Source organism: Rhagoletis pomonella, unplaced genomic scaffold, assembly GCF_013731165.1.
Source record: "Rhagoletis pomonella isolate Grant_MI unplaced genomic scaffold, Rhpom_1.0 Rhpom_scaffold_02310, whole genome shotgun sequence".
In the NCBI taxonomy this organism is placed as follows: domain Eukaryota; kingdom Metazoa; phylum Arthropoda; class Insecta; order Diptera; family Tephritidae; genus Rhagoletis; species Rhagoletis pomonella.
Genome location: NW_023460864.1, coordinates 4,835 through 31,171, shown reverse-complemented (window position 1 = coordinate 31,171; position 26,337 = coordinate 4,835). Strand labels below are relative to the sequence as shown.

Sequence of the window (26,337 nt, the reverse complement as noted above, 5' to 3'; positions counted from 1 at the left end):
CAATATGTCACCAATGAGATATATTGATGTAAATTGTGTATTGTTACTGGCGTATCACGTCCACCTCGACACAGCTCAATGTTAGCATAGCCGGGTAAAACAAAGTCTAAGCCCAAGTCAGCTATGGGACAGCCATCCAAGTCCAGTGATTCGATCTATATGTGAAAGCAGGAAGTTTATAAGTTTGCTTTTGCTCGTGAAATAAAGCAACTCTTTGCTTACCTTTTCAGTCTTTTCCATTGCATCTAGATTGGAATCGGCTAATACTAGCTCACGTTCATGTACCACATCCTGCAAACGTACCAATGTGATTTGTACTTCGGGCGCAACACGCGCCAAATCGGCCAGACCGACTGAGTGCTCTTCATTTAGTAGCCAACGATAAAATGGTATTGAGAAAGGTAGATCCAGCTGAAAAGATAACAAAATATTAATATATCTAGTCTAAAACGAGAGCAGTACAAAAAATTTGAATAATTTACCAAAAAGGGAATGGAAAAAAAATTAAACAAAAAATAAAAATAATGAAATAAAGTCTCTTTTGTAGGTATGCGAAGCGGACTCGGACAAAATTATTTGATACGAGTATTAGAGTAATACTTTACACTAGTGAAACTGAACATGTTCACATCATCAGAATGTTTTCTGGCAGCCATTAGAAAATACGCTGTGACTATCAACGCAAGACACTGAAATTTGATTGGGCTTTGAATATGGTCCATCGAAAATGAAGCCAACTTTGGAACCACCATGAAAGCAGTTCCTATGTTAATTAATGTTAATTTTTGTTAATTCTAAAAAATCAAATTTGTGAAAAAAGATCATTGATGGCAACGTCATACAACTTTTTTTGTTGCAAAAAAATGAAGACATATGTACAAGATAAATTAGCGAACTTCAGCCAAACAATTCACTTACCATTCGACTGTCCATTACAGCTTTAGCCATAAATTTTCCGAGGAATTTGAATTTCGCCTTAGATTTTGAAACATGCGGCAACTTTGATGATTTGCCCAGCGGCATAGGAAAGAGTCCATGTGGTGAATTTACATATGTCACAGATGTGTTTGTCGTTATAGTGACCGCAGAGGAGTTACTCTCGCCGATTTCAGGCGGTGTGCTATCGCCGCCATCGGATGGCGAAAGATTATGGTGTTGTTGTTGCAACTGCTGTTGCGTTATATTATGTAGTTGCAATTCGTCACCGCCAATTTGTTGCTCAATTATCATATTCAAGGCATTCTCATTTGACGACGATGTGCCACCAACCTGATCCATCGCCTGTTGATGTTGTTGTTGTTGTTGCTGATGATGTTGATGACTACGTGTAGACATGCCCATGCCACTACCACTGCTATTACTGGCACCGCCATGGTGGCCATCGCCAGTGCGATGAGTTCTGCTACTTGAACGCGTTACGGTGGTTGTACTTGCAGTTGTTGTTGTTGTGTTATTTGCTTGCACAACTGTTGTGTTCGTTACCGCTGTAACAGTAACGATGTCTTCTTGTTGCGCTGTCGTCACGTCACTCACTTCATCGATCTGTACGCTGGTGCTCGATTTCACTACATCCGCTATAGTGGAGGAGTTCTGCTTATAACTATCACTACCATTCCAGAGGCCCAGGTCACAACGCTGTAACTCAGCTGAGACCAAGGCATAAAACTCTAATGTTGGGCCAAGTCCAGTACCAACCTATTAAGTAAAATTGAGAAATGTTTGAGAACGGGTAATTAAGGCTTAATTGTTTTTTTTTATCACTTACCTCGTTCTCGTATTGTATTTCGAGCAATGCTTTCGAATGGCCAACGTCTTGAATAATGTGCTCAGCTTGCTTTAGTATATCCTCGCGTGAAATGGCACGTTTCCGCCTATCCAAGCGTGGTGCCACACGCTCCGACGATTCGGCTGCATTCAGATCAGGAGTCGTATCCAACAGTCGTTGCAAGGCGCGGTCACGGTCAAAGCTTGTTGCATAGAAGAGCAAATGGCGCGTTTCAAAGGGGAAGAGGAACGCACATGCCATACCAATTTGTGGTAGCCACTGCGGTAAATTGCCGGTCATGATTACAAGTGGATCTTGCAGCTGTCGATTGGCCTTGGCTGTGATCTTTGGATGCACAAATTCTGACTGAGGCACAATGTGCTGGCGATGCACGCAGCCATACAACTGCTCCCAATGCCGATTGAGCGCATTTATTATACGTAGCATACATAGCGCATCTAACGAGGCATCCTGCACTGTCACCACATCGGGCGGCAGTGTGTTGGTAAGGAATGCTTTAAGTGCAGACACCGTACTGGGCGCTATGCCCTCATGCCACAATTCGGTCTTCTTGCGCAACAACTTGGACGATGATTTGTTACCTTTTTTTGAGGACGTGGACGTAGCAGAAGATGATGTGCCACATGTGGGTGTATGCAGGCCCGAACCAGAAGTGCCAGCTGCAGCCGATGAGGATGCACCACCACCGTGTTTGCCAACATTTAGACTTGCAGTAGAACTAGTTGTCGCACTAACACTCGCCTCTTCCTCCATGGGGCGGTAATAAATTGTATGCTGTTGCACCCAAACGCTAGCATTACCCAGCGGTGTCTCGGTGTCTGTATCAGTTTCCGACTGATCATTCACCAGAGGTGAAAACTGCTTAACTGCTTGATAGACAGTCATGTTATAGGGCAAGACGTGATCACCGATCATGAATTGTAATTTGTGCTTGAATCCACTTTGTGACATCACAACAGCGGCCACGTTGTCATCCATATCCTCCTCTGAATCATCATCTGAATCGCCGCGTATACCGCCATAGCCACGCACAACCAGGTAGCGCTCGATCGCCTGCACCATGGCGAGAGGGTCGATTTTGACGGTGCCACCTTTCCATTGCCGGAGATTCGTGCAGTCAGGATGGCGTTGTAAGTTACACTGTGAAAATTAAAAAGAAAAATGTTACACTTATTTACAATATGAATGTAAGATTCTTTAGGAGAGACGACAATTGTCCTCTATCGCACATCGATAAACATTTTTGGGAAGCATAGCAATTGAAACTCACCTTCAGTTGATGCGTATTGAAGAATTTAAGCGCACTTGTGTTGGAGCGTCCGCCAGGGCCGGAGGGAAAGTCGTGCACCTTCACTGGGAACTGTTCCAGCTGAGTGACGCAACCATTTAGTTTCGCAACGAATGCATTGAATGCTACAGCATCAATGTTCGGCATTTGTCCCACCTTCTTTAATGGCTCCAACGGCAAGCCAGCGAATACGTGCATAAATGCCCGCAAGCGCGCATCTCGTTCCACGATGCCATCTTCGCAAGTCATGAAATTCAGCATTGCCTTGATAAGACCTGAGTGATTCACTTCAAATGGTGAAATATCACTTTCTAGTAAAATAGTTTTCAATTCAAGCAGCGCATCTAAGCAATCTTGGAAGCTACCATTTAGCTTGAAGATAATGGTGGATAACCGTTGCAGCACGTTGGTGCCGCCGCTTGTGGCGCTAGCTGAGCCGCTGTTACCGACGGCACAACCCTCTGCTTTCGCATTCTCTTGTTCGGCGTAACGTTTCACAAACGCAATGGCTTGCTCTCGCACCCATTGGCGTGCCTTCTCACGATTGCCTGCTGCAATGAGGTTCGCATTGGATATGCTCTTGCTAATGCTATTCGCGGCACTGCCCGCGCTGTGGCTGGCAGAATGTGCTGCACTAACAGCGCTGCCACTGTTGTTGCTGCCGCTGCCGGTGTGGTTTGAACTGGCCGCATCTTTGGTAAATGAACTATGGTGAGATCCTTGGCGTCCCCAACGTGCGGGGTTCAGCGAGGCGAGGAATGAAGTTTTCGTCGAACTACTTCCACTGCTGCTAGTGCCGGCACTGCTGGTAGCCCCGCCGCCGCCGCTGAAGCGTGATTTGCTACTGCTGGCGCTGGGTGTGCTGCGACCGGTGCCGCTGCCAAGACCTATTGTGAAACAAGATACTATTAAGCAATTTCAAAATCCGTATTTGCGTACTCAAGTTTACTTACTTGTAGCACGACTCAGCAAATCGTGCATTGAAGATGTGGAGGAGCCGCCTCCTTCTTCCTGGCGCGACTTTGAGCGACTGCTAGATTGTGATTTCCGTTTCGGTGGGACCTTGCGCTTCAACATATCGGACATCTTGTGTTGCAACGCAGAAGCGGACGAAGATGAAGCTGTGGATGAGCCTGTGCTTGTGGCCGCTACACCACTATTGCCGCTATTGCTCTGATAGTGTGGATCGCACCCGCTTGGTGTCGGCGCGAACACCACTTGTGGCAGATGCTGCTGAGGTGGCGGATGTGCCATTACAGTTGGTGGATTGCTGCTAACGGCCGCACCAGATGATGACGGCATTATTTCGACATGATGTGTGGCTGGTGGTGGTGGAGCATGAGGCTGAAAGTGCGGTGGCGGATGGTGGAAGTGGCCGTGCACGTATTGCCGGGGATCACCGGGCGGTAATGGCGGAGCAGCAGCGCTAGTGGAGTAAACAAAGAAGTTCGGTGCCTGTGCAAGATGTGTGTGCGTGGGTGGTCCAGCAGCCGGCGGAGCAGAGCTGCTGTAATGGTAATGCAACTCGGTCGCCGTGCCAGCGCCGCCAATCACAGCAACAGGTGGTGTGATACCTGTGCTGGAGTTAATCGTAAGCGCAAGCGACCCAGTGGATTGCTGACGTGGCTGCACACTACCAGCAGGCAGTTGTGACATTAGCAGAGGACCACTGCTGCTTGGTGGCATTGCCAAGGTGACTTTTTGACCATTGCCAGGAGTCGATGCGTTGGCAGTTAAGGCGCTCATTGCATGTGAAAAGCTTTTCACTGTGTATTGGTGGTGATGGCCTTGGCTCGCACCTGGTTTCGACGAATTGGGAGTAGAGTTGCCCGCTGTTGTTGAGCCGCCTGCTGACACCGTGCTGTCCATGAAAAACGGGTTCACCTGCAGACCGGACGCAGATGGAGGTGCACTCTGGGAACCCCCACTAGTGCCTGGTAACGGCTTGGGTGAGGGATTGGCACAAATAGGATTGTTGGGATCGGTGAGCTGCGTGATCTGATAAATTACACCCTCGCGTCGGAAGTGTGTGCCGAACACGTCTGGCAGCTTTTGCATCAAAATCTCGGCCATCTGCAGTGCGCCAACCACTATGCGCAAATCGTTGCTGCCCATCATGCCAGCTATGTGACTGGAGACCAACTGATTCTTTAGCACATCTCGCAGAAGTTCGGGTGTGGCATAGTAAACCATACGCAACAGCGCGCGCAAACATTTGTAGCGTACATTGGGGCCAGCAGAGGAGCTATACACTTCGTAAAGTACGTTGAAGAGGTTCTTGATGAACTCCGCAGCTAAACCGCGTTCCTCCTTGAGACAAGCGATGCGTGCATCCACCGATGCGCGTCGACGCTGTTGAGCGCTGCTGGTGCCAGGCGTATTTGGAGCCGTGCTGGGTGTGCTGGACTGTGCTGATGTGCTTGCCGCTGTGTTCGCTACTGTGCTGGTTAACGCTGTAATTGCTGTGGCCACCGCAGAAGCCGACAAATCCTGCCCAGCTGATGAAGCCGCTGCAGTCGGTGGTGGTGGCGGTGGCACATAATTTGGATTAATTTTGCGCTGCACTGGACGCGTTGTGCCAGTGTCTTCGTTAATCTGCTGCATTGAATGAAAGTCGACGGTGTATGTACGACCCAATGTACTCAAACTGAACTCGTCATCCGAATTCAAATGTGCCGCCTCAATCATACGCGAATCAATGGTCGAATAGTTATGCCAAGTGCCACGATCATCACGCCACTGCCATTGCACTTGGTCCTGAGTGTTGAGTGTGGGGCGATCCAACAGTGTGTCCACTGTAAAAATACCATCTGTAGGCAGCCGCGGCATTAGTTCGCCAATCAAACAAGTTATCTCGTACAGCTCAGATGGGGAGCGTGTTATGAGCTCGACATGCGACGTGGTCGATGTGTTGGGCTCTGCATTGCCAGTAAGCAAGTAAAGCAGTGTCGATGCAATGTCGTTCTTCAGAAGCGAAATGGCCAGATCAGGGCAGTTGCCACACATCAGGCTCAACATGCGTACGACGGATGTGAACGTGCCGGTGTTCAGTATAGTTGGTGTAACAACCAACAATTGCTGGCAATTTTTAAGCAACTCCTTGCTAGCGATCTCTTGTAACCGCTTAGGATCATGCTGGAAGCTCTCTACCAAACGACAAAACGCCGAGCAAACGCTCTCAACGCACTTCTTGTCTTGCTGCGACAACAACCGAGCCAAAAGCGGTAAACTCTCCGCGACAAAGTGAAATTCCTCCGGGTGCAGATTTAGACAACAGTTCGCCGTAATAGCTAGCGCTGCACGCTGTGCATTGATCGAGAAGAAATCTAGGAAGGTCAGACATGCCGAGACGCCATTGGCTTGCAGTATCGCTTTGTTATGACGACGCGATAATATCTCGAGTGCTGTCAAACTCTGCTCCGCAACATCCATGCATTGAATGGCTTGCAATTTTTCAAGGAATACCGGCACTGCTTCGACAACGGTACCTGAGGAACGTGGGAGCGCCTCCAACATGTAGGCGAGAGCACGACACGCATTGTTCATAATATCGAAATTGTTTTCCATACGCAGCAGCGTAATCAGCGCCGGTACCACCTGCTTGATTGGAAAGCCGGCTAGCGTGTCCTCATTGCCCATCACTAGCATTTGACACATCTCGATAGCGGCCTGCAGCTGTTGACTCTCATCGTGCGATTGCAAGCCTTGCAACAACTGTTGCGCCTTCGACGAACTGCTATTGCCAATGGTGCGATGTAAGATGTGGGTCATGCGTGGTCCCAACGCTCCAAAGAGATGCGGCGGTAGGCCACGCGCCTCCAATAACGCCTGTAGACGCCCCACTTCGCTGTCATCGCTCTCCGAGTCGGCGTGCGAAGTGGCGGCAGTGGTGGCGCCTGTTCCCCCAGTATTTGTGGCCGTCGCGGCAGCAGAAGCGGTGCCCACACCGGCACCCGCACCAGCTCCCGCACTTGCGTTATTTGCTAGATTTGTGTTGGCGGCGCCCAAGGCGGTAGAGACGCTGAGGTTAGCTGCAATACAACGAAGAAAAAATAAATAAAATGATGGAATTGATTGAATATGAGAATAAGATTATACTTCAATATATATATGTAGATATTTTTAGCTGCATACATACATATGTATGCGTAAAGTACAAATGATTTGAAAAAAATATGTATTAAAATTAAAAGAGTAAATACAGAAGTGCTGTCACCGCTTAGCAGGGCAGGCAGGTAAATTGGGTCAGTCGAAGGAAACAGTTAAGTGGGGAAACAGAATAGGGCTTTGTCGTATAAAATAAGGAAAACGGATAAAAGCAATAAAACAAAAAAAACTGCATAGCACACTTTAAGAGTGAAGCCAACTTAAGAAAATAGTTAAAAAATATACATATGTGCATACATATACATATATTTACAAAATAAATATAGATAATGGAAACAAAGGAAGTAAAACATGTTGATGAAGCGGTTGATGAGAGGATTTGCTTATATTCGGTTAGCACTTTTCGTCATTTGTTGGTTTTTCGTTTTCTTTTTCTTTCAAATTACCTGTGGTCGATTGTCCACCTGTATTCGGCGGTCCAGTCGGCGGTTGTTGTGCCATTAAACTATAACTTAACGCATCCGCAGAAGCTGTTGTGTACAAAATATATGCGTGCGTTGTGGTCGTGGTCGTGGTTGTGGTGGTGGTGGTGGTAGTTGGATGTGGTAGTGGGTGGTACGAGTAGTATGCGCCATGAAAGTAGAGAATTTTTCTAGGTTCTTATTAAAATCATTAAAACATGCTTATAAATTTACAACACAGTGCTTAAAATAACTTTAAAAGCACCCATTTCCACACTCTGCCCACGCCCACGCCCACTACTACCGATGGAGGACTAAATACACGAGAAAACCAGACTACATATTTTTCAATTAACCGCGTTAACTAACTTCTTATTTATAACGACATATTTACAGTTTTTAAAGCCAGCAACTACATAAATGTATATACATACATTAAAATATATGTAAATGCATACCCCTATGCAAAAATATATGTATGCTTTCTCATTTTATAAAGGACTACAACTGCATCTCAAAATTTGCAAACGCAACTATCTGCTCCTTAGTGTTGCCTATACATATGTATGTGGGTTTCAAACGCAAAATTACGAGGGATCAGGCGGATACAATTTCATTAATACAAGCGTTACCTAATAAGTACTTAGTGAAACATCTAAACATGTAAAAGTATTTCAAGCTTATTAAGGGAAATTGAAGAGATTGAGATCCACGTTACCGCAAAGACTCACGAATCATAACCAACCAAAAACTTTCACATAAGGAAACATTTTTGGGTAGTTATAGGGTAGGTGGCCACCATAGCTGACTGGTTAGAAGTGCGAACTTCCAAGCGATAGGACCCAGGTTCGATCCTTGATCTGAGCGACATTTATGAAACAGTTTTTTTCTAAAAGCGTTTGCTCTTCGGTAAGCAACGACAAACCTGCCATGAAAAAGCTTTCCATTACTGACTACAGCACGACGCCCACTACAAACTAAAGGAGTTATCGGGCAAGTACTTAAAAAAAAAATATGAGTGAGGGTAAAAATGTATGCCTAGGATTACGAATTTAGAGCGAACTCTTTTTATATTGCATCATAGCAAGAAAAATCTGTTTAGAAACTCAGTCTTTCTAGAATGGAATTATATAAATAAATTTGTACGAGCTTCCAAACAATTTTGTACATTACGATAGATATGGATAACCCGTCAATTTGACACAATTTTCAAGTGTACTCTGAAGCAATTATATAACGGATAAATGATATGCCGTGTTGATCGGAAAAATTCGCTGATTAAAATAACAAAATATGCTACTTCAATTTGACAGAAAATAACTTAAATTATTGAGATGAAGATGGAAGAAATACCCTTCGGATAGGAATAAATATCGTTTTGTCAAGAAGGATACCAGCAGCAAGAAATGCACTTTCGTAGAGGAAGAAATGCCCTTCTATATAGATGGGAAATGACCTTTTGTAGAGGAGGAAATGCGTAAGCTTAATCACTTTCGCGTAAACAACTGCCATTGTTTTCCTATTTCATAAAAAAAAATCATTGGTTTACTAATCGATCACGCGAAAGTGATAAGTCACAGCGTAGAAGGTACTTCCCACTGCAATTACGTAGAAAATTTCTTTCTTAACAAAAGGATATTTCTTCCATCTTTATACGATGAATGGGAAACAAACCGTCAGCGATATTAGCAGCGATACGCTAATTGGAAATGTAATTATTTAAGGTTAGGTCCAAGAATTGTCTAGCTAAGCAGTGCAGGATTTAGCCCACTTGTTGATATGCTTTTTGATGTATGTAATTTTTAAAGAATCCGAATAATGAGCTCGGTGCAACGAACAGGGCGTGTGACCCTTTTTTTTAGCTCAGAGTTTCCTTTTTCACTGCCGTCATAGCCCTCATGACTTCGCACCCAGATTAGGGAGATTTTATTTTGGGTGGGCTAGTTCAATGAGCGCTCACTGGTCCTCTAGAAGAGATTCTGGTGAGAATGAATATATTTCTAGAGCTTTGAGAACAGTTTGACTGTCCGAAATTGTGGAGATCTTTGTTATGGCATACTGCCGGTTTACTAAGAGATGGGCGGTCTCAGGTATTGCAACCAGAGGTCAGCTTGAAATATTGTTGCATCTTTAATTAAAGGATAATATGTGTGGATTCGGGTTCCCACAATACCCACACCTACACCGGGAGGGACCATCAGTTTAAATTTTATTGTGAATCGTCGAGCATCCATGTTTTTGTTTAAAAAATATTCCCTGCCAAGTCAGTATTATTTTTCAATCAAAACGGCATATCCGTTATGGAATTTTTTAGACGTCAACTGTCCGATTGACTGGTTTAGTACCTAGAATTAGGGCTTGTAAGATAGAGAAGCTGACATATTTTAGTATACGGGCGAATTTGGAAAGCATTGGGGCATTTTAATTCCATAAAATGATATTGCTAGCATATAGTATGTGTGTACGAAAACGCTTCACGTGGTCCAAAGTTATGCGGTAAAAATTCCGATGAACTTATACCCTCCCTCTTTTTTGAAGTCGGTTAAAAATATGCATCGCTATTATGGTTTCTGACGGATGCCATCCGCAAGCATCTAATCCGATTCGCACTGTCATAACAAGCGAGTGAGAAGAATTAGATTCATGCGAATGGCGTCCCTCCCTCCGATGCATTCCTATTCCGGTCCGACAGATTCCATTTGCACAAATGTACTCCTTCACACTCGCTTGTTATGACAATGCGAATCGTATAAGATCCGTGCGGATGGCATCTGTCGGATACCGAGACAAATCCGTTTGTTCTTTTGGGAAATGGGAGATAGGAATCTTGGTTTTGATTTTCTCTGTATTTTCTCTCATAAAATTAAAGAGAGCCTTCATTGGGGTATTGCTCTATTTCTATAGAGGAATAGGTTGCAACAGTCGTTCTGTTTCTGCAGCTACTGATACAATAAAAAACGGCAATTTTGTGCATTGGAGATTTAAACTCCTCAGAATATGGAGGAACAACTTGACGGGCTGTGGTAGATAAAGGGAAGACCGCTTTCCTGTGATGGAAAGATCTGGTGGGGAACGTGGTTTCCCTAAGCCGTTTCCAATTTGGGTCAGATCACATTCGACCAAAATGGCTTAGGCTGTTATTTACACCAAGCAAGTAAAAAAGGCTTGAGTTCGTTTTCACGGCAGCCGGGTCTACGTAACCGGAACGACCGAGATTTATATCTGGCCAAGGGCTATCACTTCAGCAGTATTCTCCGAAATTGCGAACGAACTTAATGACTATTTTTGTTAACGCAATGACACGAACATTCGTCAATGCCCAACTTTGTGATTAAACTTTTTTTTCATTTAATGCTCAGTGAAAATATGGCATTTTTTTCGCTTAATTCTGAAAATTTATTATTACTTTCAAAAATTATTTTTTTAATATATTTAAGGAAACCGTAGCAAATTGCGTTTAGAAGAACTAAGTAATGGCTGAACCCATTTTATTATTAAATCTTCGAAAAAATTATAAGGCAAAACAAAAACAAATCTTTCATAATTTGTTTTTTGTTTGCCTGTAAAATAATGGGAACGATTTATTCACGTTGAATGCGTGATGACCCCAATTGTGTTTTGAAATTATTTATATCGGGTTTCACTGCTCAAACTTGCACATTTGCCAAAGATCGCTATGATAAAACGAACAAAATTTTTATTTACAAATAAAAGCCACTGGGGTAGATAGTTTACTGAGGTATGCATTACGGCCTAAGCACCTATTGTACCTAGAAATAGCTTACGAACAAACAGCTGTCTAACACGGAAAAACTTCATGTTTTTCACACCTAACCTCAAAATCAAATAATTTTAAAACAATCCACCTAAATGCATAGCTATTCCTATCGCGCACCCTCGAGTGTTAATCCTGCGCCCACAATCGTCTTAATACCCACCCACTTCTCCTTTAAATACTTCAATAGCCAACACCTTTCTATTTCCCTCTACCGTTATTTACAGGTTTAAACATTATAGCATAAAAATAAACCAAAAAATAAAGTAGCAACGTCTTGCGCTTGGAAACGATTGACCTACAACTATACTTGCACAGGTACTGGTGGCGAGGTGACAGCGAAAGAAAAAAAAAACAACGAAAATTAACGAGAAAACCAAAAACATCAACCCCGCATATGCTGCACACACTTACCGCTCGCTTTATTATGCGCATTCATATTTATGTGGCTACTATTCGTTGCGACAGTGGCGACGCTAGCGGTGTTGGCAGCAGCGGTGGTAGTGTTGGCATTAGCGGTGGCGATGGCGGCAGTACTCGCAGACGACGCACCAACGAGGTGACTCGACGATGACGACGATGAAGACATCGCAGCATTCAAATGTGCATTGGCAGCAGTTGCCCGGTAATTATAGAGGAAACCGGGTTGCACGATAGTGGCGCCACGATGATGCGCCTGTTGTTGCTGATGCAATAACGTTGCAGTATTGCTTTGATTTTGATTTTGTGATGTAGCAATGGCAACAACCACGGCACCTCCTGGTGCGGCAGCAACCGAATGATGGAGCATGTGATGATGCTGTTGCTGCGGTTGCGGTTGATGATGGTGCGGCTGATGCTGATGAAGGTGAGCATGCGCGGGCGCGTGGTGCGAGTGGTGGATATGATATTGATGATGGTTCTCCATGGCAGCGGCAGCTGTCATTAGCGTGGCACTGCCGCCGCAGCCAACGTTGCCGCTGCCACTACCACCACTCGTTGCTGCTAATAGCGTTGGCGCCGATACGAGTGCAGCGTTGTGATGTATTCTTCCCAGAGCGCTGCTACTTCCAATACCACTTCCGCTGGCGCCGCTTCCACTCCCGCTGCCACTGCCGTGTTGCGCTGCCGAGCTGACGCAAGAACCCGTTTTGCTTCGTGAACTGCGCCTGAGCGAATGTGAAGAATGTAACGATGTCGCCGCCGCCGTCGATGTGCCTGCCGTTGAGCTGGAGCCTACCACTTCGGCTGCCGCGACTACTGTGCGACCTTGCCCGTAACTGTGCTGCGCTGCGATTTGTGCGTTCAAGTGTGGCGTAAAAGAGGGTGTAGCAGCCGACGAACGATCAACAACCAAGCCGGTGCCTAGTCCAATATCAATTGTCGCCGGATGTATTTGATGATGTTGCGCAGAAGCTACTACTGCTGCTGCTGCTGCTGCTGCTGCCGCCGCTGATGCTGTAGGCGGCGGATGTGGAATTCGGTGCAGTGGCTGTGCTTGGGTTTGTATGTGTGTGAGGGGCAACGGTAGCGCTGGCACAGGTGGAGGAGGCTGCTGGTGCAAATGCGGATTCGAGTGATGATAACGTCCACTTAGCTGTATATGCAACGGTGGCTGTTGCGCTATTTGTTGATGCTGCGGCTGCGGCGCGGGCGGCGGCGGTGCTTGTTGCTGCTGCTGCGGGTGCTGCTGATGCTGCTGCTGGTAGATAAGCGGTGCGCCGGTAATGGGTGCTGTACCAGCAAGGCGTCCTGTTGGTTGATAGTGATTAAGATTTAAATTTAATATGGCTGTGGTTGAGGCTGCGACTGCGGCAGCGGCGGCTGTTGTTGCTGCTACTGCGCTATTGGTCGCGGGGTATGGCGCGTGATAAAAATGCACGGGTTGTTGTTGTTGATGTTGCGCATGCACGTGGGCGTGGGCATGCCCGCGTGCCTGCACTTGCAGTTGTGGTTGAGTTTGCACTTGCGCGTGCGCGTGCTGTTGTTGTTGCGATTGCGCTTGCAATTGTTGCAAGCGCGTTTGTGATTGTTGTTGTTGGTGTTGCTGATGCTGATGATGACGTTGTTGCTGGTGTTGATGGGATTGCGGATGCGCATGCGGAAGCGTATGCAAATGAGGTTGATGTTGGTTTTGTTGTAGATTGTGCTGTTGCGATTGCAGCTGCGCCTGATAGTGCGCCTGCGGATTGTAATGGTAGTGTTGCCCGCCAGCTGTAGCGTGCAAATAATGTGTTTGTTGCAGCGGCTGATGATGGGGCAGCACAACCTGGCCGGCTGCCTGTTGTTGGCCACCACCTGGCTGCGTAAAGTGTGCGGAAACCAACGGGTGGTGTGGCAATGGTTGCTGATGCTGATCTCTCGGTAGCTGTGGCTGTGGCTGAGGCTGCGGCCGTTGTCCAATTGTTGTAGCTGCCGCTACACCCGAAACGGACGCGCCACCTCTAGCGCCACCCGCAATTGTCGCTGTGCCAGTTAAACCGCCGCCAGCAACAAAATCTGTGCTGCCACCACTGTTGCGCGTCTGTCGTGCCCCCAGATTCGGGGCTCTGTTGTAGCCCGTCGTCGTAGCTGTGCTTTTGCAAGCGGACTCTGTAATACCAATCCTTTTGCTGCCGTTCAACCGCTTTTTGCCTGCGCTTCTACCGCTACCGCTACTGCTGCTGTTGCTTCTTGTGCCTCTGCTACGATAATTCCTGCAATTTTTACTGTTGTAGAATTTTATGCGACGTTGTCCTAAGCGCCGACGTCTGTGCTTATTCTTCTTGCTCTTTTGCTGCTTCTTGCTGTTGATGATCCTTCTTTTCACAAGTGCGATTGTTAGGTTGCCTTTTCGCCAGTCCAGGTGTAAGCAAACAGAAGAAAATTCTTGTTGTAGTAGTTGTTGAAGCAATAAATTTTTTATCTGTTCTTGTTTTTTGAGTTATTCGTTCATAAATAGTTTTAATTTGATATCCTGAATGAATGGAGAAGCGTGTTTGACGTAACTATTTTATTCTGGTTTTAAGTGAAGCTGCTAATGAGTTAAAAGGAGGAATGAAGGTGTTGTTGATGGCTATGGTGGCTAGTGACTAGTGAATGACTGATTGACTGACTGATTGACAGACTTGTCTGGTGGTTGGCTAGATGATGATAGCTAGCTGTTAGGTATCAATGATGATGAACTCAATCTCGTTGATCTCTTCATAAATTGCTGCTGCTTTGACGACGATGATGTTGTTGTTACTGACGCTCGTTTCGCGTCGCAACCCAGCAGATGCATTAAATCAGTAAATTAATCCGTGTACAACTTCGTACTTTGCAACGCCGCTCTCTCTTCTGTCACTCGCCCTCCAACTTATTAAGCTTCTCAAGCTGCGCGCTGTTTAAATTCGTTCTTCGATTGTAATAAAGGTTTTTATTTGCTTACGTAGCTTTATTGTTATTTGATTTATGCTGTTTTTGCATTCACCATTCACTTTAAACCTTGTTGTTGTTGATGCTGTTGTATTTGCTTACAAACTTGGAAAGTGCCAATTATTGCACTTACTAAGAACGCGTATAGGACGATAATGAAAACGCTGGAGACCAAGAGTCTGACGACAATGACGATGTAGGGGACGACGAAGACGACAACGACAACAACAACAACATCATCATCCTCATCCTCATCCACAACAACAATAGTAATTTACGACGCCGAATGATTGAATGTTACGAGTACTTATAGCAATTTATTTTTTCTTAAAAAATATTTTTAGACTAAAATTCCTTTATTTAACTTCAAACTTGTATTTTGAAACAAAAAAAATAGCATTGATAATTTGAATTTTAAATTTATTTAACGTATAAAGAAAAACATAAAACGTAAGCAAATTATAGTTTAAAAAAGACAACACCAAGTAATAATCTCTTCAACTACAACTGCAACAACAGCAACGTGCAAAAATTTACGCTCGCTTTTAATTTTATTTTATAATTATGCATTTTTTTATTTACGAATTTTGTATTTGTTTTATTTATTTTTAGTTTTTTTCTCTTCATTCCGTGGCGTCTTATCTTGCCACTTCTTCAACAATATAACCCACTGCTTTTCTGCTTTCTTCTGTTTTTATAAGTTTTTCTTTTGCTGCCTTCTACTGTTCGCTACAGCTACAGCTTTGCATGCATTGGCAATTTGAATCACACATTTCATATTTCATACTATGTACATATAATAATTATAGTCCCTTGGCTCTTGAAATTAATTTTGAAACATTTCGTCTTGGCTAATCCAGTGTGTGTATGGTGAGAGGCTTGTGGTGCTATAGTTAAAAATTTAAAAGAAAATACGGCTGCTCTTGCACTTTTTAAAATCCTATTAAAAAATTGTTCTTTTTTTAATTTGCTTGATTGGTTCGTCGCCATCGTTGTAGTCATCTGCCAGAGCTGCCACCTTCGTTCGCTAATAATTTGGCTCCTTGATTTCAAAACAGCATAGAGCTATAAAATGTAATCTACATTCGCGTGTAACTGCCTTGCAACACAAGCAAAGGCTCAATTAAGAGCGCCTTATACTTACGTACATATTAACAGGTATGAAAATTAAGATTTAAATGATAAAAAAAGAAACATAAAAGGTAACTTTACCAAGCAGTGGGCCCGCCCACACTTATTCTAGACAAAAATGTGGATTAAAAGCTGCCATGATAAGTTATGGACAAAAGCACAGTTTAAAAAAATGTGAGTGAGTAGTACGGATATATAAGAATTGGTTAGTTAATTAAATTGTGTGTTAAAAAGTGTGTTAGTACTTATTATAATATAAAATTAACGTTATCACACAATAGACTGTCTGCCTTTTTCTGGCATATCATCTATATACAGCCGCTCAGCCCTGTAATAAGGTGACAGCACTGTTTTTTTTTTGTACTCTTTGTATTTTCTTCTCCAGATTCATTAGCTCTATGATTTTCTTTCATACATATATACAAAAATATACAACACAAAATTACACATGATGTGCCTAGTATATCATAAATTCATGTATTTACAGATCGAAGGTGTAAAATATACAAAGAAATTTGAAGTTTTGGTTAAACCACCAGGCAACACATATCCGGGCATCTCAAAATTCAAATATTAAGATTTATACATACTTACATGTAAAATTGTAGTAATATATTGTAAGCTTCGTTTTTAAAACTGCCCATTGATAAAAAATCATATATGAGCCGTTCCATTGAGGCTGGTGGGACATTTTACTCCAGAATGTGATCAATTGTGAGTTATAACTAAGTATGTCGTCGGAACTTTTACAACAGCGAAATAGATTTTTAACATAGAACGATAACCGATGTATAAATGGCTTTAACAAAATTACCAAACGATTTATTAGTTTTATTTAACTATCATTTGAATAAATGTGACCGGTGGGACACTGAAAAGAGCTCTATTTTATCCTTGTGCACTCAAAGATAAATCTTAGCCAAAAAACTTATGGCCCTATTATATATGTGGCGACTGGTGTCTAGTTGCTGGTCTAGTAGCCGTAGCTACCAGTATCGTATTTTGTAACAGAAACAGAAAATTACGCTAGTAGACTCAGTAGCCGACCTTCAGAACCCAGTTGCGATACTTAATGCGAATTTTAGTATATGGTTGCCCATCGGCCATCAGTCGCCATACATATATAATAGGGCCATAATTATGCATGCAGTTTTATAGCCCAGAAAAAATTTGCAAATTAGTATGCCAAGTTATTGAATTTTCCTGAGTTTGGCACAAAGCTTAGAGGTGCTATTTTTACTAGAGGGGCCAGTTACTATAGAAATTCTACCGTTTTTCTTTTCTTTTTTTTTTAGAGCCCTGGCGATGTTTTCAAACGTGGCACGTCCATTAAGTTTTAAGACACAAAATTACTAAATCGTGGCTAAAAATTTGTATATCGTTTTTTTTTTAATATTTTATAAGCATTACAGTTTAACGGGGCGATAAATTCTCTATAACCAATGTTTTTTATAAAAACCATTTGGTCGTCAAACAAATGACCTTGGTCTGAAGTATGTGAAATTTAGAACTACAATCTTGTCAAATGAACGAAGTGTACTGGCAGGAGCATACAATTGTTCATGAGAAAATACAGGTCATACAAAAGGCGGGAATGATTGAAAACTATATACCAGGGATTAATATTCGCAAGCCAATTAAAATGCCAGTTAAATTTTCACAATCTAAAGAGTACCATTCACCACAGCCTTCTTTGTGTTTACATATCGACCCCTGATTGCGATTTTATGGTAAGCGACAAAAGGTAAATTTTACAGGAGGTTTTTTTAATTCTCACTTAAACAGTGTAAAAATTTATTTGTATATAAATGGACAACAACATTATTGAATGATAGCTTTCTAATGGGACTATTTATTTTTTGCATACCTATTTTTTAAAGATAAAATAGTGTTTATGATATTTTTCCTGAACATGCTGAGAGGAAAGTTACCAAAGAATTGCCGCTTGCGATGTTTTTATGTTGTATAATCTGGACATTTATACACGAAGGTGTGCGGGTACCTTAAGGATTGTTTGGAAAACTGAATTTTAAGTCAATAAAATATAAACACTGCAAATCGGCAGAATAAGCTCAAAATATTTTCAACATTAACTGTTTGGTGCATCTACTGGATTGTCTACAAGTTTTCTTCGTGGATGCAGCGATAAAGCTTATTCAATTCTCTAACAATCTAAAATGATTACATTGACGCTACTATTTGGTATTTTTAGACATTTTTTTAAAGAATGAGAAAAAAAGATTTAATCCTTGACCAGTAGCTCGTTTCTGTAACAATTCTGTACCAAGGCGAATTGAGATATGAATTCGCCGCCCTGTTCTCTACTGCTAATGAGTAGTAGAGAATGACATATATTCTCTACCAGTAGAGAAATAATCGGTAGAGAAGAGTTACGGAAACGAGCTACTGAATAGGTTCATGGCCAAAATCTTCATATTTAGGAGATTTTTGGTAAGTTTCGAAATCGAAAAAATTGCTAAACGTAAACTTTTAATCCAGAGATTAAAATCAAAAGCTGAAATTTTATAAAATAAAGGCTGAAGTGCAAAAGTTATGATAAGTAAAAGGATAAAATCAAAATCTTATAAGCAATTTGAAAGGAGATAAACGGCAAAATTAAATAATCTCGAAAATGTGAATCTATATGGCCGTGTACGCTGGTGTTAAGATGGAAATTCGAATTCAGTTGCAATTTTTTCTAGACCAATGCCTACAATAGGAATACAAACCCCGTTAGGTGTCTGTTTTTCATCTATCTGATATGCTTTTAAATCTTATTTGGCAAAGCAAGAGTTTCAAAAAAGACCCCGCTAGACGAGCTACGCTGCACGTAGTGATTGCAGCTGCAATTGCATAATGGCAGATTGCACTTAATATTGATGAGGGAAAGAAGCTGGGTTTTAAGCAACAAGTTGTAGCAAGTGCCGATGGAACTTTGGTTAAAACTACCGTTCGAACTGCTATTTACAATTAAGTTCTGTACACAGTGTCGCTTACGATAAAATTGTAGGAACTCAAATGTGTAAACAAAGCAAACGATAAAATTCATTTTGCTTTTTTTTCGTCTTCAAAGTCTCTGATTTTGCAGAACGTTGTAACCACTATTTGTAACCTATTTGCAGCAAAAAAAAAATTTGTCGATAATTTGTCGCTTACGATAAAATCGATATGTTGCGTGTAGGTAATTTAATTTTTTTGCGTACCAGTTTATGTAGAGGCAAACCGCAGACAGATAAATCGTTCAAAAATTCAGTAGTGTAATTGTTGTGCTTCCGAACATCATCAGAATTAATTTCAGCAACACTAAAGTATCATCGTTTTTAAGATTTCACGAGAAATTGGCATATTCCATTACCAAGTGATTTGAGAAACTCTACAAGCTCAATTTCCTGTGGAGGAATGGGAAAAATTCAGACCGAAATTTAACGCAATTTTCAATTAGGGTGATACGGGAACCATTGGACACTATGTATCTCAGATAATTCTCGACAACTCGAAAAATTTTAAAACATTGACGAATTTAGATAACTCCATACATTTCAGGAAGTCGATACATTTCAACAATTCGATACGTATGGATTGCTCAATGAACTTTAAAAACACTCAATAAATTCGATAACGCTACAAATTTCGATAACTCTACAAATTTCAATATCTCTACAAATTTCGATATCTCTAGAAATTCGATAAGTTTATATAACTATGCATTTCCAGAACTGTATAAACTTCGATAACTCAAAAATTTGCATATCTCGAAATGTATCTATAACTCGATTTCGTTAGCTCCATAAATTTCCTGGTACTCGATAAAATTCGATAAATCACAAAATAGTGATAATGCGATAAATTCATGTATGAGATAAAAAAGAAATGCTAACCAATTTTTTTCAAACCCTGTCGGAAATACCAACAACAAAAATGAGAATTTTTTTCAAATCCTTGGTCCGATTCCCATTACCTCCAACTTTTGGAAATTTATAGCCCAGTGTTTTTAGTGGCAGTTGAAAATTCAGGCTGGAAATATTTTTACAGCTGATCAAATTAAGGTCTGCATTTTTTGAAAGTAATGCAATTTATTTTGATGATTTTTAAGTTTAAAGTAACTTTGTACATTAAACTTGCAAGGTTTTGCTTATTTTACTGCAAAGCAGGGACATCAGCACAACATGTGGTTAGTCTAGCGTAGAATGAGGAAAAGACAAAATCCCTCCTAGCAACAACAACAACTCTTGCCTACAGGTTGGTACCTTTTTTGGGCTCGATAGGCAATTGAAAAGCAGATCATTTTCTCTACGAAGAAAAATTACGCTCTACAAGTCTCGCAGAAACTTGGACGAAACCGAACAAAGATGAGAAGGCATGGCGATTTCGAAAGAACTATTCTAAGCAAGACCTACGGCCCTACGGAATGTCGAACTGTACGAGCAGTTTAACGACATGGACGTGCATAGTTATATGAGGCTCCGGTGAAAAGATCCTACGAGTCGGCACACATGCGTGGTCAAAAAATGACGCCCAGAAACACTATGGACGAACCAAGTGCGGAACAACTTGCCTGCACTCGGAATGCACAACTGCCGAAACTTCGTAAAGGTGAGAGTCAATTGGCGAAGTTCTTGATCTCAACCCAAAGCCGAAAAACGATTATAGTACCAAATAAGATGATGGCCGAATAAAAAAGTTTACGAATTTGTAAAAATGTACGAATCGTGTGGTCCAACGTTAAAAACAAAGCATAAGCGTAAAAGTGAGTCTAATATTTTTTTCCAGAAGAAATTAATCAGTACTTGTTGCTTATTTTTTATTCAATAACAATAAAAAAATGCTTTGTGAGTTTTCGAGGCGTTTCGAGTGTTTTCAAAATTCTTTCGGGACCGTTCAGGTGTTTTCGGGACTTTTCCCCGTTTCCAGATTTCTTCCAGACTTGGAACATTTCAAGATACTTACTTGTGTTTTGCTATTCCAATTTTTTCGGAACTTCTCCGTTCTTTTCTGATCTTTCAACCCCTAGATTAAATTTTAACTTTACTCCTTATGAATGGCATAAAAAACACTGGTTAATTTGCGCCAAAAAATACCGGCTATTTTCTGCAAAAAAAGACTGGTTATTTTCTAAAAAAAAAACATTGATAATTTAATTAAGTTAATTTTCAAATTTCGTGAAACCGAGCTAACAAATTATAAAACTCAATGCATCTGCGGAGTAGTAATTACTGAAGTAAAAATCCTAAACCGTTTAGAACGGATTCCTTTTTTAAGTTTAAAAATCTTAACCTCTCAACAAATAAGAACTAAAAAATATAAAAATACTTAATACTCTCCGATGCCTATAGCTAATTTGAATGCAGTATTTCTGAAGCACAACTTTGCTCTTAAATTAAAACCTTTGGATATTCACAATTTACCCAACTGCACGCTCTTCAAATCATTTATACATATTGCATGTGGTAACCAAAACTTGCATTTCATCACCGCAACCGTAAAAAATAAATAATTGTGTTTGTATATATGTGGTATGTATAAACCAGTTTGCACTTTCTCGTTCTACAAATGTTCGCGGCATAAGTAAACTCAAATAATACAGCTACATTTATATTTAAGGTTAAAAATAAATCAGCAAGTGCCAAGTAGATATACATATGTAATTTTATATAACTGATTGTGCTTTAGCAGCCAATTTAGCAAAATACAGAAACAAGCACAACTTTTGCCAATCTGCATTTATTTAAGCCGTTTATGGTATATGAAATACTTAGCAGATTTTGCTTGCTGCGCATTCTGTTTCGTTTTCTTTGTTTCATTTCGTTTTTTTTTTTCTATTTTCATTTCCTTTTCATTTATTACACTTTTTATTTCATTTGTCACAATAAAAACTAGAATGAAAGACTCACCTTCAACAGCTTCCTCAGAATCCTCTGTAGCTAGTTCTTCGTCTTCTTCCTCTTCTTCAACGATATCGTCGTCGTCTTCTTCCTCCTCTTCGTCGATATCGTCGTCTTCGTCGTCGACGTCCTCCTCTTCTTCTTCGTCGTCGTCCCCAACGTCACCGTCGCCGCGTATAACGACGTCACCTTCGGCTACAATCGAATCGTCCTCTAAATCAGCCGCCTCGTTATCGTCGCCGTCTTCTTCTTCGTCGCCGTCGTCGTCGTAGATCTCAACGTTATCTTCAGAGTTTTCTTCTTCCTCCTCGCTGGCGTTAATAGCACCAACAGTTATTACACCACCACCGTTTAAAACACTCTCGTCAACTGAATTAGCGTTGGATGCGCTCGATGCGTTGGAGGCGTTATTGGCGGTAGACGAACTGCCGCTTGCGTTCGTATTTGTGTTGTTGCTTTCGATAGCAGTATTTGCGTCGTTCGAAAACGATATCAGTTGATGATAATTGCGTAAGCTCTTGCGATATTTGCAATATCTGTCGACTCTGGCTGAAGCACCACTACCAGTGGCTGCTGAAGTGGTGCGACTTCCCGACTGTCCACTACTGCCTGAGCTGCTGACTGCTACGGCTGTGGCAGTTGAAGCTGCGCTATGATTTGAATTTGAATGTGGATTTGCTTTTGTATTTGTTGTTGTTGTTGTCTCAGCTGATGCAGCTGTCGATTTCGCGTTAAATTTAATGCGACCTCCTACGACTGATAGGAAGCGGCGAGTGTTGTGCTGTTGAGACGGTTGAGCCTGGTGCTGTTGTTGTCGCTTATCTCCACTACCACATTCACTTTTACGTGTGCCAGACGACGATGAAGTTGTAGCTATGTTTGCGCCACTCTGAAGATTTTTATTCTGTTTTGAATTTGCCTTGTGTTGCCTACCCTCAGCGGTGGCGGTTGTGTTGAGCTTACGAATTTGCTTTGCCTGCTGCTGTTGTTGTTGATATTGACGCTGGTTGTTATCGCTGCTATTATCGGCGGCGTTGTCACCTGCGTCGAGAGTTGCTGATCCTCGTTTGCTGTGCGCTGCAGTACGACTGTGACTGATTTTACGTGTTTTGCGAAAATAATTAAGTAAGTTACTTTTTGTGTTGCCGTTGCCGCTGCTGCTGCTGCTGCTACTACCGCTGCTACTACTAGCGCTGAAACTGGTGCGTGGTGCTGCAGCCGACGTTGATTCTACTGCTGCTGCTGACGCTGTCGCTGTCTGGTTGAAGTTAATATTATCAGTTTTGACTTTGTTTAAGCTGCTGCCCCTACGACGTGCGTGTCTTTTGGGTGCCGATGCAAATGGTAATGAATGCCTGTAGCTTTGATTGGATGTAGTGCGACCAAGATTGTGGGCGTCTTCAGTGGTAAGTGTCTTGGAGCGTGTGCGCTGTGCAACACAATCACCCTGATTGGCACCTGTGGATGTGGAAGCTGGTGCTTCTGTTGATCCCGAATCGAGACCTGACGAAGTTGTGAAACTGTTGTAGTGCGCAGTTGTTGTTGTTGGAGTAGGCGTTGACGTTGATGAGGTCGCTGATAAGTTAGAATGATAACGGCGCTTCTTAAGTGGCGAACTTGAATCTATTGGATAATTCATAGTCAATGCGTAGTATTTGCGGAAACGAAGCAAAAAATAATAACAAGAACAGTATAAAATATGTACGGTATGATGAAAATTCTAAAATTGTCTAAAGGGTTTGACAACTGTGAAATTCATTCACAATTATTTTAAAATATGAAATGGCGATTCGCTGCTAAGTATGAAGTTATTGAAAATCCGTTAATAATTCGATAATGAATGTATTCTAAATCATTTCTCAACGAAGTTGCAGAGAATGACATGAAATATCTTTAAGAGGTATAATTGAAGATAGCACAAACAGGAAAACATGAGAACTGAGTGGCATGTGCCATTAAATATTTTTAAGAAATGCAATCAATATACATACAGTATTGGCCAATACAATAGCACCCCCATTTCAAAGTGATATTGTTTCGCACTCATGTTTATTTATTTATTTTTAGGAATTTTCAAATAAAATTCAGTTAATTCTCTAACAAAACCCGTATAAACCCAAGATTTGAACTTTGTAAAAGACTACCAAAAAAATGCAAAAATGTTCACCTAAATTTCAATTTTTTCTCAGAAGTGCAAGAATTTTTTTAATATACAGTTTTGTATATTCAATTTTAGTCTAACATTGTGCAAGGTTGAAAGTGGTTAAAAATCACCGTTGATTTTTTAACTTTTTTCGCCGAAAGTGTTGTGGATTACTTCCATATAAAAATAAATTGTGTTTATTCGTTATATGAAAGCAAATGCGACAAAAAAAAAAATCTAAGAAATCAACGGTAATTTTTAACCATTGGAAACTTGCACATTATTAGACTAAAATTGAATTTGCTATAAGACTGCGTACCCAAAAAAAATTTTAATACTTAGAAAAAAGTTTGAAATTTAGGTGAACATTTGTTGCATTTTTTTGTAGTCTTTTACAAAGTTTCAAACTTGGATTTATATGGGTTCTTTAGAGAATGAACTGTATTTTAATTGAAAATTCTTAAAAATTAATAATTAAGCATAAGTGGCACCACTTTGAAATGGGGGTGCTACCAATACTTATGTACAGTAATTAAGTACATTCGTATATTTATACACTGGGGTGTGAAATATTATTATTATTTTTTTTTTATTCAACAATTTTTATCGAGCTCGAGACCGTTTTTTAATGAAAAACTTATTGTGGAAAAGCAACAATAATTGAAAAAATGGTAGGAGTGATAGCTATTTCGGAAATCACCAAATTTCCTCATCAGACTTCTTTCAGTAGGCTTCGAACCGACGATCCCACTGACTCAGCCAGTTGCCTATGCACTGTGCCTTGTAATTATCGTTGCTTTTACCCACTTTTTAATTTTTTGTTATGCCAATAAAAAATTACTATATGTTTATATTTTACGGAACAACTAGGGTTTATAACCCTAAACATTCGTCGGCTGCGATTGCCTTTCACTTTTGCACCTCCACAGTAACTTTTTTTGTCCAAACCAATTGTCAAACCTTAGTAGACCACTAGCTTACCGTTATTTTTCCTCTCTTGTGAAGTTAATGTTGTGGTTGTAGTTGAGACAGCAGCTGTAACTGTGGCTGAAGCTGAAGTAGATGCTAATGCTGAAGTTGTTCGCTTTAATTGATGCTGATCGTGGTGGCGTTTTCGATCACTGCGTGCGACTCCAACCTGGACACTGAATGAAGCAGCCTCTGTTGTAGTACCACTATTATTCAAAGCTCCACGGGACGATGCACGTTTGCTCGAGTGACTCCTGCTGATGCTAGTGTTGGGACTACTACCACTGCCAATTGCTGGGGAGCGATTTTTGCTATGTGCACGCTTTTTTCCACTGCTACTCACGATTTCCACAGCCGACGACTTGCTTGACGTTGGTGCTGATGTGTGTGCTGATTTCTGTTGCTGTAGCTGTTGAGGTTTATTAGAGCTACTTTTGCTACCACTGGCGAAACTTCCGTCACTGCCGTTTGTTTGTTGTTGCTGGTTATTATTTTTATTGCTATAAGAATGTAGCTTAATTTGTTTATGCTGCGGAGAATTTTGTGTTTGTTGCTTCTGTTTTAATTGTCTGCTGCGACGCGTTTTAGTTGAAGCCGCTTCTGCGGCTGTTGTGGTTGTGGTTGTAGCTGGCGCCGTACTCGCTATTGTGGTGCTGTCGTCGTGCCCCTCCGTCACTGCAGAGAGCGATTGACTGTTAACGGATTCGGCCATAGACGACACTTAACCGCTCTTTCGATCACACTAAACATGCCCTCGCAACACTTGTGTCCTTTCGTGTTATAGCCAATTTAATTCCGTTACACGATATCAAAGTAAAAATAAAACTAAAATAAACTGACGGTTGTGTTTGAGCTTATGGTCGTGGCTAAACGTTTTTGCTTTCCCTTTTCTGAGTGCAATTTTATTCACAACAGGGAAATAGGTTGCTGACCGAAATTGCCGTGAGCTTACGGCACTCTTAAAGCTTCGCTTCCGACTACAGCAATTGTCACTTTCTCTCTGCTCGGTTTTGCTTGGCCGCTTCAAGGAATCTGGAAGTCGTAGAAAATAATTTATTAATATGGTAAATTCAACTAATTTTGGTTTGAGCTGCATCGATTTTTTATACACAATTAATTTAATGATACAAATTTCCTTAACACTCAAAATAAAAAATGAAAGCCCTTTATGGCAAATGCTTTTGATTTAAAAAGCAAGCAACACGTAAACGCAAGAAGGTGGTGGTACTTGAACAGCTGATATGATATTTTTGTCCTACACTAGTATAGCAGAATGTCATCCAAGATGAACTGGTGTAACTTCAAGATGTCAACAAAACGAAATGGCGAAAATTGTCTCCTATTTTCTTTCATTTTGACATCCTGTTGTACCTAAAAGCAATAACAAAATACACGGGACTTTTACTTCAACTGAAAGTTG

At 41.5% G+C, this 26,337-nt stretch overlaps 1 protein-coding gene across 1 annotated transcript; it reads right to left on the bottom strand.

The window, feature by feature from the left end:
• Positions 1-5: 5 nt before the first annotated feature.
• LOC118753287 (E3 ubiquitin-protein ligase TRIP12-like) lies at positions 6-25,980 on the bottom strand (the record flags this gene model as incomplete). The annotated part of the gene is made up of 10 exons (XM_036488160.1): positions 24,930-25,980; positions 21,815-23,428; positions 11,832-13,148; positions 7,628-7,711; positions 4,028-7,105; positions 3,057-3,961; positions 1,766-2,926; positions 919-1,695; positions 223-411; positions 6-155 (listed from the first exon to the last, which is right to left on the bottom strand). Coding segments are annotated over exons 1-10 (9,975 nt in total), but the record flags the coding sequence as incomplete, so codon positions are not given.
• Between the last annotated feature and the right edge of the window lie 357 nt (positions 25,981-26,337).